The 17,317-nt window shown below is 35.3% G+C and overlaps 1 protein-coding gene across 1 annotated transcript in view; it reads left to right on the top strand.

The window, feature by feature from the left end:
- Positions 1 to 17,317, top strand: part of BDP1 (B double prime 1, subunit of RNA polymerase III transcription initiation factor IIIB) — a 73,183-nt gene that overhangs the window by 31,406 nt on the left and 24,460 nt on the right. The window contains exons 17-26 of the mRNA XM_012721887.1: positions 2,484 to 3,366; positions 4,014 to 4,192; positions 5,421 to 5,640; positions 6,688 to 6,860; positions 7,585 to 7,792; positions 9,467 to 9,555; positions 12,961 to 13,162; positions 13,428 to 13,618; positions 14,919 to 15,306; positions 15,740 to 15,862. Coding sequence (XP_012577341.1) covers positions 2,484 to 3,366; positions 4,014 to 4,192; positions 5,421 to 5,640; positions 6,688 to 6,860; positions 7,585 to 7,792; positions 9,467 to 9,555; positions 12,961 to 13,162; positions 13,428 to 13,618; positions 14,919 to 15,306; positions 15,740 to 15,862 — 2,656 coding nt within the window. The remainder of the gene's footprint in view (positions 1 to 2,483; positions 3,367 to 4,013; positions 4,193 to 5,420; positions 5,641 to 6,687; positions 6,861 to 7,584; positions 7,793 to 9,466; positions 9,556 to 12,960; positions 13,163 to 13,427; positions 13,619 to 14,918; positions 15,307 to 15,739; positions 15,863 to 17,317) is intronic.

Raw genomic sequence — 17,317 nt, 5'->3', positions numbered from 1 at the left:
AAAGCAAATTAGGTTGATTCATTGTCTTTATTTTTAAAAAATGTATTTATTTATGCATACAAGAATTGAGGCATAGACCAGAAGTGTGGGAGGTCAGAGGATTCACCAGACAAGAGTGGGGACCAGAACAGGCAGATCTACTGAAGTAAACTGCTGATGGGACCAGCAGGTGACACAGGAAAGGTCTTCTACACCATTTGGGTCAGCAACCTGGCCAGGGATTGACCTCATGCCGCAGTGGCTGGCAAAAGCTTGATAGCACTGAGAGTTTAACCCCTTTGTCACCAAGAAAGCCCCTGTAAAATCACTTTTCATAGCCAAAGTCCTTTATATTTGTTAATTTGCTTCTGGAAAGTACAAATCAGATTTACAAGACTTACTAGTATGTTTGTTTTGTTTTGTTTTTTAATCCTTTTAGGAATTTCCAATGTTGCTGTAAGCAGAGCTGACAGAATAATGGATTCACATCACTTTCTATCTAGTTCCAAAAATTACTGATATTTTGTCAGTCTTTACATTTGTCTGGCCTATCCTTATAGCTATATTCCTGTAGCTAAGCTGATAGTGAAACCTAGGTTTGCTTTATTATCAATATTTTGAAGATATTTATTAGAAGAAAGAAAAAATTCCTTTAATCCTCATTTCTGTTTTTCTTTTGCTTCTTAGCTACCTCCCTTCTCTCTTCTGTTTTTTATCACATCATATACTTATTTATATTTTCCCTTTCAAACACTTTGAACTGTTCAAGGTGCTATATTAAAAAAAGTAGTAATAGCAAACTCTGAAATGAAGAATGCAGTAATATTCTACTTGATGAGATAAAATAGTGAATGTGTTTTTGAACCTTATTCTTCTAAGTTAATTTTACATTCCATCTACTTCATATACATATCTTGATGTTTATAGTAATTTATCTTCTGGAGGCTTATAAATATTTTACAGATTGTTAAACTTTATTATAGAAAAATACCTGTGACCTTTGGAGCAGATTTTATGCTTAATACCTTCTTTTCTACCTTTTCCAGTTGTGATTCATTTTTATTTTCTTCTTAAATTCTATGATCCGAGGAGAGAGTTGTGTTGTGGATCTGTTATATTTTTAAGTTGGGAATAACTAGTACAAATTCATACCTAATTTCTTTTTTTTTTTTTCAAAGATTTATTTATTTATGTGTACAGAAGTGGGCTACAGGCCAGAGGCTCAGGGGCAGTGAGAGGCTTCACCAGAGACAGAGTGGGGAGCAGAATAGGCAGATTGATGAAGTACACTGCTGAGGGGAGCAGCAGGCGGGTCAGGAGAAGTCTGCCATGCCATGTGGTCACCTCTGGGATAGGCGGGAATTGAACTCATGCGGAAGTGGCTTTAGCTTCTTAGTGCTGTGCTTTCACCTGCTGCGCTACCAAGGAGGGCCGCATATCTAATTTCTAATCTCAGATACTATACCCTTCAGTTATGCAGCTGATATGAGCCATATGTTGTTCCTGGCAGCCACTTTCCTGGCATGTAATAGGTACTTAAAATTATTTTTGACTTACTGTTCATGAAATCCATGAATTTTAAATTTACCATTACTTAGAGATAATCGAACATATAGAGTATAATCATAGCATTACATATTTGTAGCTTAAAATCTTAAACTAAAGCAATGAAATTATTAATAAACCTTTGCTGAAAGTATTATGTGTTTAAGACTGTGATAGTTTATCTAGTATTGCTAGTACAGGAACCTCACAAAACCTAGGTGTTTCTAAATAGACATGTAAAGTATCTTAAGTCAGAAAATAAAATCCATTCCGGGTAAAACTTAATAAATTAAATTTCCCTTATTAGTTGACATTTCACATTGAATGTTATCATTACTAAAGTTAATGATAAGTATAAAAGCTTCTCAGTTATATAAATAAATACATTTGAAGAAGCAGTATTATTCTTAATGATCTGCCTTGTTTTTTTTATAAATTGTATTATAAAAAAATAGTTGTTTCAGCAAAGAAAAGTAGGTTATGACCTACATAAGTTCCAACAAACAATTGAGTGGTTAATTATCTTTTTTTTAACAGCAAAATTTTTTTTTTAGATTTTTATTTATTTATGCGTACAGAACTGGGGTACAGGCCAGAGGTGCAGGGGCGGTGAGAGGTTTTACCACAGAGAGAGTGGGGAACAGAACAGGCAGATTGATGAAATACACTATTGAGGGGAGCAGCGGGTAGGTCAGAAGAGGTCTGCTTCGCCAGGACTAGAGATGTTCCTCAGTATTTTTGAAGGATAATGTGGGTGAAAATTAGAAAGTGACTATATTCATAGGTGTCTCTTTATATATTTATCTATGTAGGCTATTTTTAAAAGTTACTATAATTTCAAGAAATGGAATTTTCTTTAATTAAAAAAAATTTTTTTTTGAGAGTTCATGGTGTTTTGGTATTGCTTTCTAAACCATTATTGCTTTAATTCCTTGTCTGATTGTGTTTAATTTTTATAGTATTCAAGAGGATAATAATGCAAATAAACTCAAGCATGTTCCAATTCTAAAGAGTCGATTTCAAAAGCCAAAGCCAAATATAGGAAAAGGAATTGGAAGAAAGGATATCTTATGTAGGGGAGAAGTGCCAGAGGAGACACTTGCCTCTCAGGAAGTGACAATATCTTTAATAGAAACTGAAAAATTAGAAACCTCAACAAGGGAGAAAGTGCCAGTGGAGACCGATACTGTTACAGAAATGGAGTCAAATTTAAAGGAAACTGAAAGAAGTGACACCTCTCCCAGGAAGAAGATACCAGAAATGATTGAGGTTGCTGTGGAAATGGAAACAGATTTCAAAGAAACTGGAAGAGATATTTCTTTAGGAAAGGAGATACCAGAGGTGAATGATGCCAGTGAGGGAAAAAAGACAGATTTGGAAGAAACTGGAAAAGGAGCACTATCTCTACAAGAAAATGCCCCAGAGGAAGTCAGCACTCTAGGTGACATAGAGACAGGATTGAAGGAGATTGGCAAAGAAAACTCCCCAAAGGAGAAGGCACTAGTGGGGATCAGCACCTTAGGGGAAAAGGAGATTCATTTGGCAGAAACTGCAAAAACAGGCATTTCTCTGATGGAGAAGGTACCAGGAGAGGTGATTATCACTGAGGCAACAGAGGCATATTTGAAAGAAACTGAAGGGGAAATTCCCTTGAGGCAAAGGAGATCTGAAGAGATCAGTACTACTGAGGAAATGGTGGCAGATTGGGAAAAAACTGGAAACATAGATATTTCTCTAAGGAAAAATGAGCCAGAGCAGACGGAAACCTCAAGACAAACTGAGACAGATTTAATACAGACCAGTAGTGGTGACTGCAGCACTGTGCCCTCACAAAATATCAAAGTATGTATTTTTCTGTCCTTTTTTTTTTTTTGACTACTATTTCAGAGTAAACATTTGAAAACAATTTCATGTTTAACAACATTTAAATTTTTTAAAAACTTGAGTCTTTTTTCAACCCTAAATTCTGTGCCTCAGGATCTTGGGGAATCTATATATTTTTTTCTAATTGTGAAAAAAATTACTGTTCTTAGGGGTTAGTTTGAAGTTATTTAGATAAAAGAACTATAGAAAATTGGGATATATGCAAATTTGTGATAACTATAATAAGAACACACATTGGAACTATTTTTTTGGACTATGTTTGCATATTATTTTTTATTTTGAGCCCTGTTCCATTTAAAAAGTTTTATTAAAATCTTCCACTTATTTGAAGTTCATGGTATTATAATATTTTGAGGCTTTTCCTAGTCTTACTTTGGATAGATAATGGCATTTAGATAGGCAATCATAATGTACTGTATAACAGTTTCCTGAATCCTATGTGTTAACTTCTAGAAGTTAAACTTTATTTTATTTAAAAACGTAGGAACCAGACTTTTAGATTTTTAAAATAAAAGTATTTAGAATATAATAGATTTTTGTTTAGAATATATGACATGCTTAAGGATTCTTTAATATTTGCTAATTTACTGTGATTATTCCTTTAGGACACTAGCAGTGAAATACTGCCTGTGGTACATACAGCTGTAGAAGAAAAAGTAAATGTTGAAAAGGAAATATCAAGTCCATCACATCATTCTTTTCAGACTTCTGAACCTGATAAAGTAGAAGAGCAAGGGATGCTGCTTCTGGATATTCCACAGCAGTGTCCAGATACTAACTTAAGGTACAAGTGTGTAGGCTCATTGCCATTTTTTTTTATATTAAACTTGCAGATTTTATTCAGCATAGATTTTTTTTTTAAAGATTTACTTATTTATGCAAACAGAACTTGGGTACAGGCCAGAAGTGCAGGGGTGGTGAGAGGATTCATCGGAGACAGTGGGGAGCAGAACAGGCTGACTGATGACGTACACTGCTGAGGGGAGCAGCAGGCGGGTCAAGAAAGGTCTGCCACACTATGTGGTCACCTCTGGGGTGGGGATCGAACTTATGGGGAAGTGGCTTTAGCTTCTTAGTACTGTGCTTTTAACCCGCTGCTCCACCCGAGAGGGCCTCAGCATAGATTTTAATATATGTGTTGGTGACAGAACCTGAAGGAAAGGGTAAAGCCCATGGAGGCATAATAAAGTTGTACTTGTAAGTGAAGTTTTTTTGTTTTTTTAAAAATATTTTATTTATGCACACAGTACTAGGGTTCAGAGGTGCAGGGGTATGACAGGATTCACCAGAGACAGTGTAGGGAGCAGAATAGGCAGATTGACAAAGTACACTGCTGATGGGAGCAGGAGCAGCAGGTGAGACAGGAGAGGACTGCCAGCCATGTGGGTCAACTCCCTGGCTGCAGATCGAATTTGTGTTGAAGTCTCTTAGTGCTGCGTTTTAACCTGTTGTACCACGAGAGAGGGCCTTTAAGTGAAGTTTTGAAAAACTTAACATCTGTAGCAGAGTGTTAGAGATTTTTTAAATAGTTTTGGGAAGACTGGAAGAGCGGATTGAGGTCATTCTGATAGTTGATTGTGAAAATTACTACCAAAGTTGTCTGTAGCACATATTCTCAAGCAATACAGTGTTACAAACTCATATTTATGCCAGGACGATATCGTTTCTCGCCTTATACCTGGATTATTCTACTCAAGTTTTTAGGATTTACCAGGTGTTCTGACTGGTAGATGTTTACTGCCATTCTATAGAGTTGCCTTGGGATTCTGCTCTTACTGCTTCTTCAAAAATTTTTTTTTAAAGATTTATGTATTATTTATGTATACAATATGTGGGGTCTAGGCAGAGATGCTGGAGGTGAAAGAATTCACCAGGGACAGAGTTGGAGATCTACTGAAATACATTGCTGAGGGGATCAAACTCAAATCATACCACTGAGATTTAACTGCCTAGGCTTGCAGGGATGCTCTCCTTCGATTCATTCTAAACCTTGACAATCTTTGTTCCTAAAGCAAACCTCTTCCTCAAGAACAGAAGCCATTTGAAGTTAAAACAGTACCTTTTGTGAGAAGTCGATTCAAAAAACCAAAACCAAACTTGGCAAGAGCAGCTTTAAAGAGAGAAACTATGGAAGCAGAAAAATGTATACCTGGAAAGAAATTGGAAACTGACAAAATGGAGGCTGTTTCACAACAGAACAGTGAAAACACAAATTCTCTTCCTTCACAGCAGGTGAGTGACTTTTAAGATGGAAGGTTTTTGTTTTAGTTAGGTTAGTAAAATAAAGCACCTACAATTAAATTTTACTAATATTTTCTCATAATTTTTACTCTGGCTAATAATGTTGCTATATTTAATATCCCTGTCTGTTCCCATGTGGTTTATATAAGCATCTCCAATCTTTAATGAGGGCTATATTATGGAAAGGAATTTAAGAGGCTTAGATTCCAGTTCCAATTTCTGACCTTTACTAGCTATGTAACCATAAAGCTAAATGAACCAACCAGTTTTCTTCATAGGAAAAGTGGAAATGATTCTTTTATTTCATTGTGTTTTGATGGTGAAATGAAAAGTTAAAAGCTTGATATGTGGTAAAAGAGATATTTTATTTACTTCATTAACTTATTCCACAACAGATTAAGATTGTGTGATATAGCATTAAAGACTTTGAAGTAAAATGTTAATAGTCACAAGTTGAGACTTCTAAACATATACCGGCTTTTCATTGATATTTTTTAATCTAGCTGAAAAAGTTCTAAATTAGAAAAAGAAATATAAAACATGAAAATCTTTTATAATGTTTCTTCTCTCCCTTCCAAGTTAATTTGTGATAGTTTTATACTTTTATGTGTATAAGCAACTTACATAAATTTAAATATGCAAGTGTTTTTATGGTTTTACAAAAACATGATCATAGCTGGCCTTCTTATTTTTACACTTAATAGTAGTATTTTGATTAGTATATATAAATGTATCTTTTAGACTGTGCTGTACTGTTGCATTGTAAAAAATTATAATTTATTCAGACTTCTACTTATGGATTTCATATTTTTGATTTTTTCTTTTTATTGAGAGGCTGTTATATTGCTGTAATAAATATCCTTGAATCTAATTTTCTAGATATGTATTTGAATACCTTTATGTTATATTTGTACAAGTGTACTTTGGGGATTTAAATTTTTAATAGGTGTTTCCCTGTTGTCTTCTATAGCTCCCAATTTATTCTTGTAATGGTGTATTGAAGTTCCAATTTAATTATATCTTTTATGTGCCTTCTAGGGTGTGAATTCTCTAATCACATCAACAGAAAAAGACAAATCAGATCCTCTGCAGGAGGAGGCTGTGATATCACCATCTGTACAGACTCAAAAGGACCTTTCAAGTTCTTTTGAACTTAAAGAGGAATCCCAGTCTACAGAATCCCAGGAAAAAGAATTAGTTGCTTCTGTTGGGTAAACAGTGATACTTCTTTGAAAAATCTAAAATAAAAGAGATATATCTCTTCAAATATTTTAGTTTTATTAAGTTGAGTTAATGTATTTTAAAAGTGAATATAAAGACTACTTGAATTGTTTTTATTTATAAGCATTTACAGTTAGAGGCTTAACATCTTATATAATGCAGTATTTTTAGGTAAATAGTCGCCATTTTGAAAATTGGTAAAATACCTACAACATAATAGTTACCATTTTAGCTGTTTTTTTTAAGTGTACAGTCCAGTGGCAGTAAGAACATTCATACTGTTTTGCAATCATTGTCACCATCTTATTGCTAGAACTTTTTCATTCTTCCCACACTGAACTCTACCCATTAAACAGTAATTTCCCATTTTTCTCTTCCTCTAGTTCCTAGTCACTATTGTACTTCATTATCTTTTGAGAATTGAAGTAACCATTTTCTTTTTTGAAGTAAGATATATTTATATTCAGAAAGTAAATTTTCTTTAATGGTACAAAAATGTTTTTCTGGAAAGTTGATTAGAAGAGATTTAAACTTTTGTATTTTAGCAGTTTGCACCTTTTTTTTTTTTATTAAAAAGTTTATTTTTACATCATTTTGCACATTTTTTTTTCATCTCAATTGTAATCCCCACGGGTTTCCCATCACCAAATCACCACTGAGTTTGCACCTTTTTATAGTCATATGCCCTCTTTTTCTTTCTGTCTCCCTTTCTAGGACTGAAAATATAAACACTTTGCAACAAGAAGAGAAAGGAAATGTTACCCAAACTGCTCCTCCAATAAGGGGCCGACTTCAGAGACCCAGACCAAACATAAGAAGGGCAGGGCAAAAGCAAATAGAAAAAGCTGAAGCTAAAGTCATAATTAGGGATGAAAAGATAATACTACAAAAAGAGGAAACTGAAAAAAAATTATTGACTGTGGTGAGTTAAAATTAAATTGATCCTTTCTATGCATACTAAAATATTAAATGATGGCCCAGACTTGGCTTAGTATATATGAATACTTATTAATATGTCTATGTTTGTTTCACATTTTATCACTCTGGAATTGTTTGGAGTGAAACATATTTATTCTTTTCCTAACATAGGAATCTGTTTACTTTGAAAAGTCTAGTCACTCCAAAATTAGATAATTACCACCCAAATCACAACACTGAACAAACCACTGAAAACCCTTTGATGTATCAGATATATCTCAGTGCAATTGTGTGTGCAGTTATGCAAATTTAAATAATAATTATTTGTATATATGTTATTTGTTGACTTACGGATTGTCATTTGTATGGTACATAGCTCTCTGTGCTAACAGATAGGGAAATGCTCCATTTTTTTTTTTTTTAAGTTTATTTTTACATCATTTTGCACATTTTTTTTTTTCATCTCCATTGTAATCCCCACAGGTTTCCCATCACCAAATCACCCCTGTGCCACCACCATAGTCCCGTGCATTTCCCTCCCTCCAACCCCCCCGTTTTTGATCCGATTCCCCACTCCACCCCCACAGAATGTCTCTGGTCTATGGTTGTTCATTGTTTTTGTTATTTTCTCGCCTGGTCCATTATACTCCTGCTATGAGTGAAACCATCCGGTATTTTTCTTTCTCTTTCTGGCTTATCTCACTAAGCATGATCTTTTCCAGCTCCATCCAAGTTGCTGCAAAAGACATGTGTTTCTCTTTTTTGGTTGCTGAGTAATATTCCATTGTATATATGTACCACATCTTTCTAATCCAGTCATCTACTTTTGGGCATTTGGGCTGCTTCCATGTTTTTCCAATTGTAAATAAAGCAGCAATAAACATGGGGGTACAAGTATCTTTTTGAATCAGTGTTTTTGTGTCTTTTGGGTAGATACCTAGGAGTGGGATTGCTGGGTCGTAGGGAAGCTCCATGTTTAGCAGTTTGAGGAACCTCCAAACAGTTTTCCATAGTGGTTGTACTAGTTTGGAAATGCTCCATTTTTAACCGCTGTCTAATATCCTGCTTTTGTGAATGATGTTTTATCCAGTTTCTTAATGGTGGCTCTGTTTCTCATGAAACAGATTTAAGTAGTTTAACTCCCATTTTAACTGGTTCTTATTTTATTGTCCCTCTTTTCTCTAACATGAGAAATCTAGATTTAAAGTGACTATACTCCATAGTTGAATCTCCCAAAAGATTCTTTAAAAAAAAATTAAACTTTTTGAAGTGGAGTTTACAATCAATGGTTATTTTAGTTTTTTAAGCATGTGTAAAAACTATGTAAACAAATTACTGCAGTAATCTTAGAAACACTCTCTCTAAGCTAGGCAATTTTGTTTGGGGCAACAAACATAAATACAGCTTATTAAGTCTGAGTCTTAATTTAAGAAAACAATATTTTAGAACATATGTTTTGTTGTTAAAAAATGGTTTGCATTCTGCAGGGGAGAGGGAGGAAAAGGGATCAAAATAAGGGAGGGAAGAGCATAAGGAACTATATGGTGATGGTGCATGGGTGAATTGGTGGGAATTTTATGGGACTACACTTGACAGGAGAAAACATACATTGTGCAGTAATGAAGAATGATGTAAAATAAATATAAATAAAATTTAAAAAATGGTTTTGTCATTTTAGGCAAATTCTCCAATTGGAACTGAAATTGAAGTTGTATCCTCCAAAGTTTCAGAATGCAGCATGAATGATATTCTGGATGAAAAGACAAGGTAAGTTTGCTTTTCAGAAAAGTTTAAAGCTTTTCAAAGATAAAGGTTAGATTGCATAATTATATATAACTTCACATCTTGAAAAAAATTTTTTTGAAGACTTATTTATTAATGCGTACAAGAACTGGGGTACAGTCCAGAGGTGTGGGGAGTGAGAGAATTCAGTAGAGATAGAGTGGGAGCAGAACAGGCATCTACTAACACTGCTGAGGGGAGCAGTAGGTGAGACAGGAGAGGTCTGCTACAAGTGTTGGCCAGCTTCCTGGTCAGGGATCAAACTCTTGCTGCAGTAGCTTCAGGTAGCTTCATAGTGCTGCGCTTTAACCCCTTGCACCACGAGGGGGTCCCCTGGCTGACTTTAAATAGCTTGTTTACATTTAGGTGAGGTTCAGATTGGTAGCTTTTCTGTTTTTCTGTATCTTTTTTGTGTCCCTTGTGCATAAGTCTGTATTTTGATACTGTTTTTGTTTTAAGACTGAGACCAGTTTTACCTTAATTTCAAGTTACCTTGTCATTATTAAGCCATTTCTTTAAACTGGATGTTTAAGTAAAGTGTTAGGTGCTAGGAAATATTTTTCACTAAGATGCATTATTTATATTTATATTTCAAATGCCATATTGTACTAAACTGATGATTGATTATACCAAGTAACTCATCTCTAGTAATTGTGGAGGACATTTTCTGAGACATTAAATTAATCTCTAGACATTAAAGATGAACCTGTTTGTATGACTGCTTCTTTTTCCTAATTGCTGTTTATGGATTTATTGTCCCGGTATAATTTAATTTTTTTTTGGTCTTATAGACTTTTACCACTGAAAACAACCTTAAATTCATAATTCAGCAAACACTTTTGTGTTTCCTATGTACCAGGGATTGTTGCAGGTGCTAATAATATGGGAACAATATAGATCATTAAGACAGATAAAAATAATCTTGTCCTTGTGGTTGTTTTTTTTTCCAATTGGGAAACAGTTTATAAACAAAGGAAATAAGATGACTAAGTCATTTTAGAAAATTAAAGCAAGTGGGAGCATAGGAAGTATCATGTAGAATTTGCTTTTTAATTAATGGCAGTCAGAAAATGCTTCCTTAAAAGAATACCATTGTAGAGAAGACTTAAAAGAAGTGAAGGGTCAAGTCAAAGGTATATATAGGGGACAAGGTAACAAGTGTTCAAAAGTATGTAAGCATGCCTAGTATTTTTGATGTACTGCCAAGGAGCCATTGTGAAGCCAGCAGATAAGATGCACCAAAGTAAACACTGAGCAAGGAGAGAGGCAGGTTATGTGGGAACACTGTGAAGATTGCTACTTTGTGTGAACTTTTTCTAAAGATTATTGACCTTTGCAGTTAGCCTTTCCTAATGGCTATCATTTATAATGGACTATAGATATAGAAGATTTTAGTGACTTGCTCAAAGTAGCACTGTCAGTTTGACTCTTAAGCTTATTTTTTTAGGACTTATGACTTGCAGACTAGCAAATTTGTATAGTTACATGGCCAGAGATTCCTGAAAAAACAAATTAAAAAAACTACATGTTTCAAGTTCATCCTTAGCATTTTTAATGAGAGAAACCTAACTCTTATTTTTTTTTTTTAAGATTTATTTATTTGTTCATACAGAACTGGGTTATAAGCCAGAGGTACAGGGGTGGTGAGAGGCTTCACTAGAGACAGCGTGATTGATGAAGCAGGAAATGTAGATCGACGAAGTGCATTCCTGAGGGGAGCAGTGGGCAGGTCAGGAGAGGTCTGCTGTGCCATGTGGGTCACCTCCAGGGTTGGGGATCAAACTCGTACTGAAGTGACTACAGCTAGCTTGCAGTGCTGCATCCTAACCCGTTGTGCCACCAGGGAGGTCGCAGAGAGAAACCTAACTCTTAAGTTATCTATGTGAAGACCCATACCTCATCATACCCGCCCCCCCCCCCTTTTTTAGTCTGGTTGAGAGAATGTATGTGTGTATGTAGTGGTTGTGTAGAGTTACAAGTTACAAAAGTAAACATTTTATATTTAGTAAATCATACTGTCCCTATGGATGCTCCGGGACAAATCCTACCACCCCCCCCCCTTTTTTTTAAACCTTCCCGATTCAGGCAATTTATTCCATCTGTTAGCTATATTATACTGATATTTTTAAAAAGATTTATTTATTTATACATACAGAACTGGGGTGCAGTTCAGAGGTACAGGGGGTGAGAGGATTCACAAGAGACAGAGCAGGGAGCAGAACAGGCAGATTGATGAAATACACTGCTGAGGTGAACAGCGGGCAGGTCAGGAGAAGTCTGCCATGCCGTGTGGGTCACCCCCCTGGCTAGGGATTGAACTCGTGCTGCAGTGGGTGGGATAGCTTCATAGTGCAGTGTTTTAAAACTGTTGCGCTCTGGGAGGACCCATAACTGATATATTAAAGTTAACTTATTCTTGTGTCCAGCATTTTCTTCTCCCCCTTATCCCTCAGCACACTGAGCTTATGTATGTGTTTTATTCTTAAATACTTCTGTAGAATTGCTATAAATAGCTTGTACTAATGTTAGATATAACTTGTTTTCCCAAATAATTTTAACTGACACTGAAATGTACTAGCCATCATCATAACTTTATTAGAACTTCCTGTCAACTTCCCTGGGTTTTACTGCCTGAAGAACTTAATGGGTTAGAACATTTAGAAATGTAACGACTTCTAGGTAACTTAGAAGTATTACTTAAGATTACTCTATAATACAGTCCTTATAAGAATTTCATGATTTTTTATAAGTATCTAGGTTTATATTAGCTTTTATATTTTCTAATTCAGAATTTAGATTCTTATCAGTTATTACAATATTTCCCAACATAATGGCTACTAAATGTTTAAAACTTTATTTTTCTCTGATTTGGCAAATACAGGTGAAATCCTTATGACACTGGCTGTCAATAAATCCTTTTCTATGAGTTCATAGATATATGATAGGAAAATTGATATGGCCTTTAAGTCTGCTCTTGGGCTAGAAGGGCTAAGGTTTTGAGGATTGTGTAAAATTTATTCATGCTTCAGAGCCCAATTGAAAGCATTTATAGTCACATTGTGAAACTCACCTTCAACTTTTGCATTTATTTTATCTAATTGTTTTACTGAAAGTAGCCTGAAATCACACACCAGAATCAGTAAGTAGTGAAATTAAAGAAGTAAAAGAAAGATTAATACTATTTTAAGACTTCCGTAGGCTGTACAGAAAATGGTAAAGAACTTTTATGTTTTCCCTTTCATATCAGTATTTGTGGTTTCATTTTACACTTGTTTTATAGCATATATATATATATATATATATATATTTCTTTGAATATAGATTTGGTTTGTGTCCAAAATTGTTTGACAGTTATTACATTAACAAGGAGTAATTTGTGCTCCATTCTAGACATGAACATAGAACGCATGCTCCTAGCCCTACACATTTGATAAGAAGGCAATCCCAAAAAGCTAAGCCAAATCTGGGAAAAGCACATGGTAAGAAAGAGGGACCATGTTTAGAGAAAGACAGAGCCAATCAGAGCGAGGCAAAGAAGCCGGAAGATAACTCACTGAAGCATAGAGATTGTGGCATTCAGCTTCTTCAAAAAGTAAGTTTTTTTAAAAACAAATAAATAACCTCCCCTTTCCCAAACCAGTTTTTATTAGCAGACTCTAATTGATCAGAGTCGTGAAGGAGAACATTTAAAACAATACAGTTTTGCTTTATCATGAATACTGAGTGACTCTCCAATATTGTAAAAATTTCGGTATCAGTGTCATATGTTTTATGAGTCTGTGAGCTTAGAACTTTAGGACAAACTGCAAACCATAGAGTTAGTTATGTGGTAACATTAGCTATTTCTTAAATTTAAGGAAAAGGCCACACTTCTGACATCTTTGGAGGTTTCACCGAGAAGAGATTGTGTAGATTCCACAGAGGCTGGTTTGGCCAAAAGAGGTGCTCAAACAGACATTGGCCCATCAGGGAGTGCCGGAGAGAAAACTGTAGGGAATAACACTGTGTCTTCAGTCGTTGAAGAGCAGTTTCTCAATAAACTAACAAGGTAAAGTTTTATTTAATAAATTTTTATTTAACTTTCAGAATAGGAAATTAAAAATATTCTTTATGGGTGTCCTACATGAACTTATTCACTGAGTCAAAAGATGGCTTACTCCGTAGTGTTCTAAGGCATAGTGTAATTAAAAAAGTAGCAATATTTAGTATAATCCCTAAGCTAGCTAAAAGAAGAGAACTGAATTTTTCCAACCAGTAGGAAAAAAAGATATTATGCAGTGTGAGGTGCCTGTTTATCAGGACAATATATAGGCAATATATAAATGTATCAAATTAATGTCTTCATATAATGTTATATGTCTTAATTTTTAAAAAAAGATGGCTTGTTAACAGAAGTATAAATTTTTATTGCAGGTCTGCTTTTCCCCCCCACTTTTGATTTTTTATTTGCTGAAATTTACTTTTTCACAATCATCTTAAATTAAAAAATATATATATATTTTATTTATTTATGCATAGAAGAACTGGGGTATAGGTCAGAGGTACAGGGGGTGAGAGGATTTACCAGAGACAGAGTGGGGAGCATAACAGGCAGATTGACTGAAATACACTGCCTAGGGGAGTAGTGGGTAAGGCAGGAGAGATCTGCTTTGCCATGTAGGTTAGCTTCCTGGCCAGGGATTGAACTCCTGCTGCAGATAGCTTCATAGTGCTGAGACTTAACCTCTTGTGCCACCAGGGTTTTTTTTTTTTTCCTGATACCTTAAGATTTTTCTTTTTACACTTAAATTTCAAGGTATTGAGTATATTAGCGATGAGCCAGAGACCAACAAGTTGTGTGTATTACCTAAATAATTGGGTGCTTATTCTTAAGCGTTAAAAACACAAGTGAAGACTAATCTTTAGTTTTCAGGAAACATGGAAGGGGACTTAAGTTAAAAAACATATCACTGATAATGATGGTGTTTCTGCCTCTCCTTTTTTCTTTTTAATATAATCTATTTGCCAAATAGGGTAAACCACTATCAATTTTTGGTCCCATGTTCTGTATTTATTGCCCTTTTTAAAATTTGCAGTCTTTTGTCACCTCTACATTTGAATAGAAAGGGAAAAAATGGTCAAGAATTAAAATTTATTATGAAATTTTTGTAGGTAGATCACCAAGAAGTAACCAAATGAGAAATTAGTAATAGTTCCTTTCTTTTTCTCAGAGCATCAGTTTTCAGTAGAATGGTGGTAGGAGTTTTAATTGCTTCAATTGGGATTTTTACTTTAAAGTTTGATTTTCATTAAAATTATCCTTGTGCGTGCATATCATATCAACAACATTATTTTGATTAAACATCCAGCTCTTCACAGCTGTTAAAAGAATCAAATTACCCTAAAATTACTCTGGAGCGAAGGTCTGGGGTTACTACTGCCTCTGAGAGTGAGCTAGATCGTGGTGAAAAGAGAATACATCGAAAGATCAAGCCAAGTGTCACCAAAGGGCGTGGATCAAAACGAATTCGGAGTAAGACTTTTAAGAAGGAACCTAGAACTTCAAAGGCCATGTTAGTGACTCTTCGGGCTTCCCAGGAAGAAGAAGAAGATGATGCTGAAGATTTTGAAGTTGACTATGAAGAAGAAAGCTATCATCTTGCTCCAGAAGAACTAAACAAAGCTCCTGTGTTTGTACCTGTTGGTCTCAGATCTCCTGAACCTGTTCCTTCTCAGATTGAGGAAACGATGGAAGAGGTAGTTTGTTTTTTTGAGTCCATGGAACTTTCTTTTTCTTTGAGTGAATTATTTTTTCTTTTGTCTCATTCTACTCTGTGTACATGTACCTGTAGCCCTCTGGGTTTTAGAAAATACTCTGTGTTAGCAAACTGCTGAAAGAAATTATGTGGGAGTGGTGATAAAGGAAAATGAAATGCCACGCACTGAGATTATTAACTTTGGAAAGTTTGCTTATTATTAAGAGTCACAGATCCCTTAAAAATCTTGAGTGTTTTGCTTTTTGCTCAGTTAGTGTTTATCAGCTAAGAATTAACTATATTTTAGTTTTCTAGTCATGCATGGATGTAGATTATTTCTTCAGTTTGACATTTTATTGTACTTACTCATGTTTATTTTGTTTTGCTATATATGGTATGACAAAGTAAAATCATGAAACTTTTCATTTTGACAGCTTGAAATAACTGTGAATGTCCCAGATACAGAATGCATAGCTGTTGTTGAACATCAGCTCTCCAATACAGAAGTAACTACTGAAGTAATGAAACAAGAAGAAAATTTGAATGCATTATCAGTTGTAAGCATCCATTTTAACATGTTTTTTTTCTTTAATTCTTTGTTTGCTTTCAAAAGACTGCAAGTTTTTTGCTTTTGTTTTTTTTTAAGATGTATTTATTTATGCTTGCAGAACTGTGGTACAGGCCAGAGGTATGGTGGGTGAGAGGATTCACCAGAGAAAAAGTGGGGAGTAGAACAGGCAGATCTACTGAATTACACTGCTGAGGGGAGCAGTGGGCGGGTCAGGAGAGGTCTGCTGCTCCGTGTGGGTCACCTCCGGGGCATGGGGGGGATCGAACTCATGCTGAAGTGGCTTTAGCTTCTTGGTGCTGTGCTTTAACCCATTGCGCCACCAGGGAGAGCTCTTGGCTTTTTTCTTTTTTTTTTTTTTTTTTTAAAGATTTATTTATTTGTTCATACAGAACCTGGGTACAGGCCAGAGGCTCAGGGGCAGTGAGAGCCTTCACTAGAGACAGAGTGGGGAACAGAACAGGCAGATCGACGAAGTACACACCATGTGGTCACCTCTGGGGCAGGTGGGAATCGAACTCTTGCAGAAGCGGCTTTAGATTCTCAGTGCTGTGCTTTAACCCGCTGCGCCACCAGGGAGAGCCGGCTTTGTTTTTTAAAGATTTATTTATTTATGCATACAAGAACTGGGGTGTAGGCCAGAGGTGCAGGGGTGATAGAATTAACCAGAGACAGAGTGAAGAGCAGAACAGGCAGATCTTCTGAAATACTCTGCTGAGGGGAGTGCAGTAGGAGAGGACTGCTGTGCTTTACAAGTAAGCTGCCTTGCAGGCTGAGAATCAAACTCATGCTGCAGTGGCTGGTGATAGCTTGATAGTGCTGTCTTTAACCCCTGTGCCACCAGGGAGGCTCTACAAGTTTAGTTTGAAAGTTTTAAGTTTGTAAGCCCTTAGCTAATTGTTTTTCGAAGTAGGGATGTGTTAAATATGAATACCTGAATCTAGTGAATAGTTTATACATTTCATATTTGACTTGAAAGCTTTGAATTTTTGTTGTGTACAGCTAATGAATCTTCACAGACTTGTGTTAAATTGTATTCAATCTGTACTAAATGTAAATTATTTAAAATATTTTTATTTGTATTTTGTTGGCCACTTTCCCCAATTTGAATAGTATTTATCTTGTTTTTACATATGAAGTCTTGGAATTAAGACTTTTTAAAACAGCTTGAGATATAATTCACACATTATGCAATTCACGCACTTAAAGTATACAAGTCATTGTATACTTACATATATGTGTAAACATAAATCTTTTTTTTATTGTTAAAACATTCTTTTTTTATAACAGTTTATTTTTACATCATTTTGTACATTTTTATTTCCATCTCAATTGTAATCCCCGCGGGTTTCTCATCACCAAGATAACAGGCAGATTGACTGAAATACACTGCCTAGGGGAGTAGTGGGGAAGGCAGGAGAGATCTGCTTTGCCATGTAGGTTA

The sequence above is a fragment of the Condylura cristata genome, unplaced genomic scaffold, assembly GCF_000260355.1.
Source record: "Condylura cristata isolate star-nosed mole 26May11 unplaced genomic scaffold, ConCri1.0 scaffold00007, whole genome shotgun sequence".
Classification (NCBI taxonomy): domain Eukaryota; kingdom Metazoa; phylum Chordata; class Mammalia; order Eulipotyphla; family Talpidae; genus Condylura; species Condylura cristata.
The sequence above is the reverse complement of the archived record's forward strand: the minus strand, read 5'-3'. Positions and strand labels throughout refer to the sequence as shown.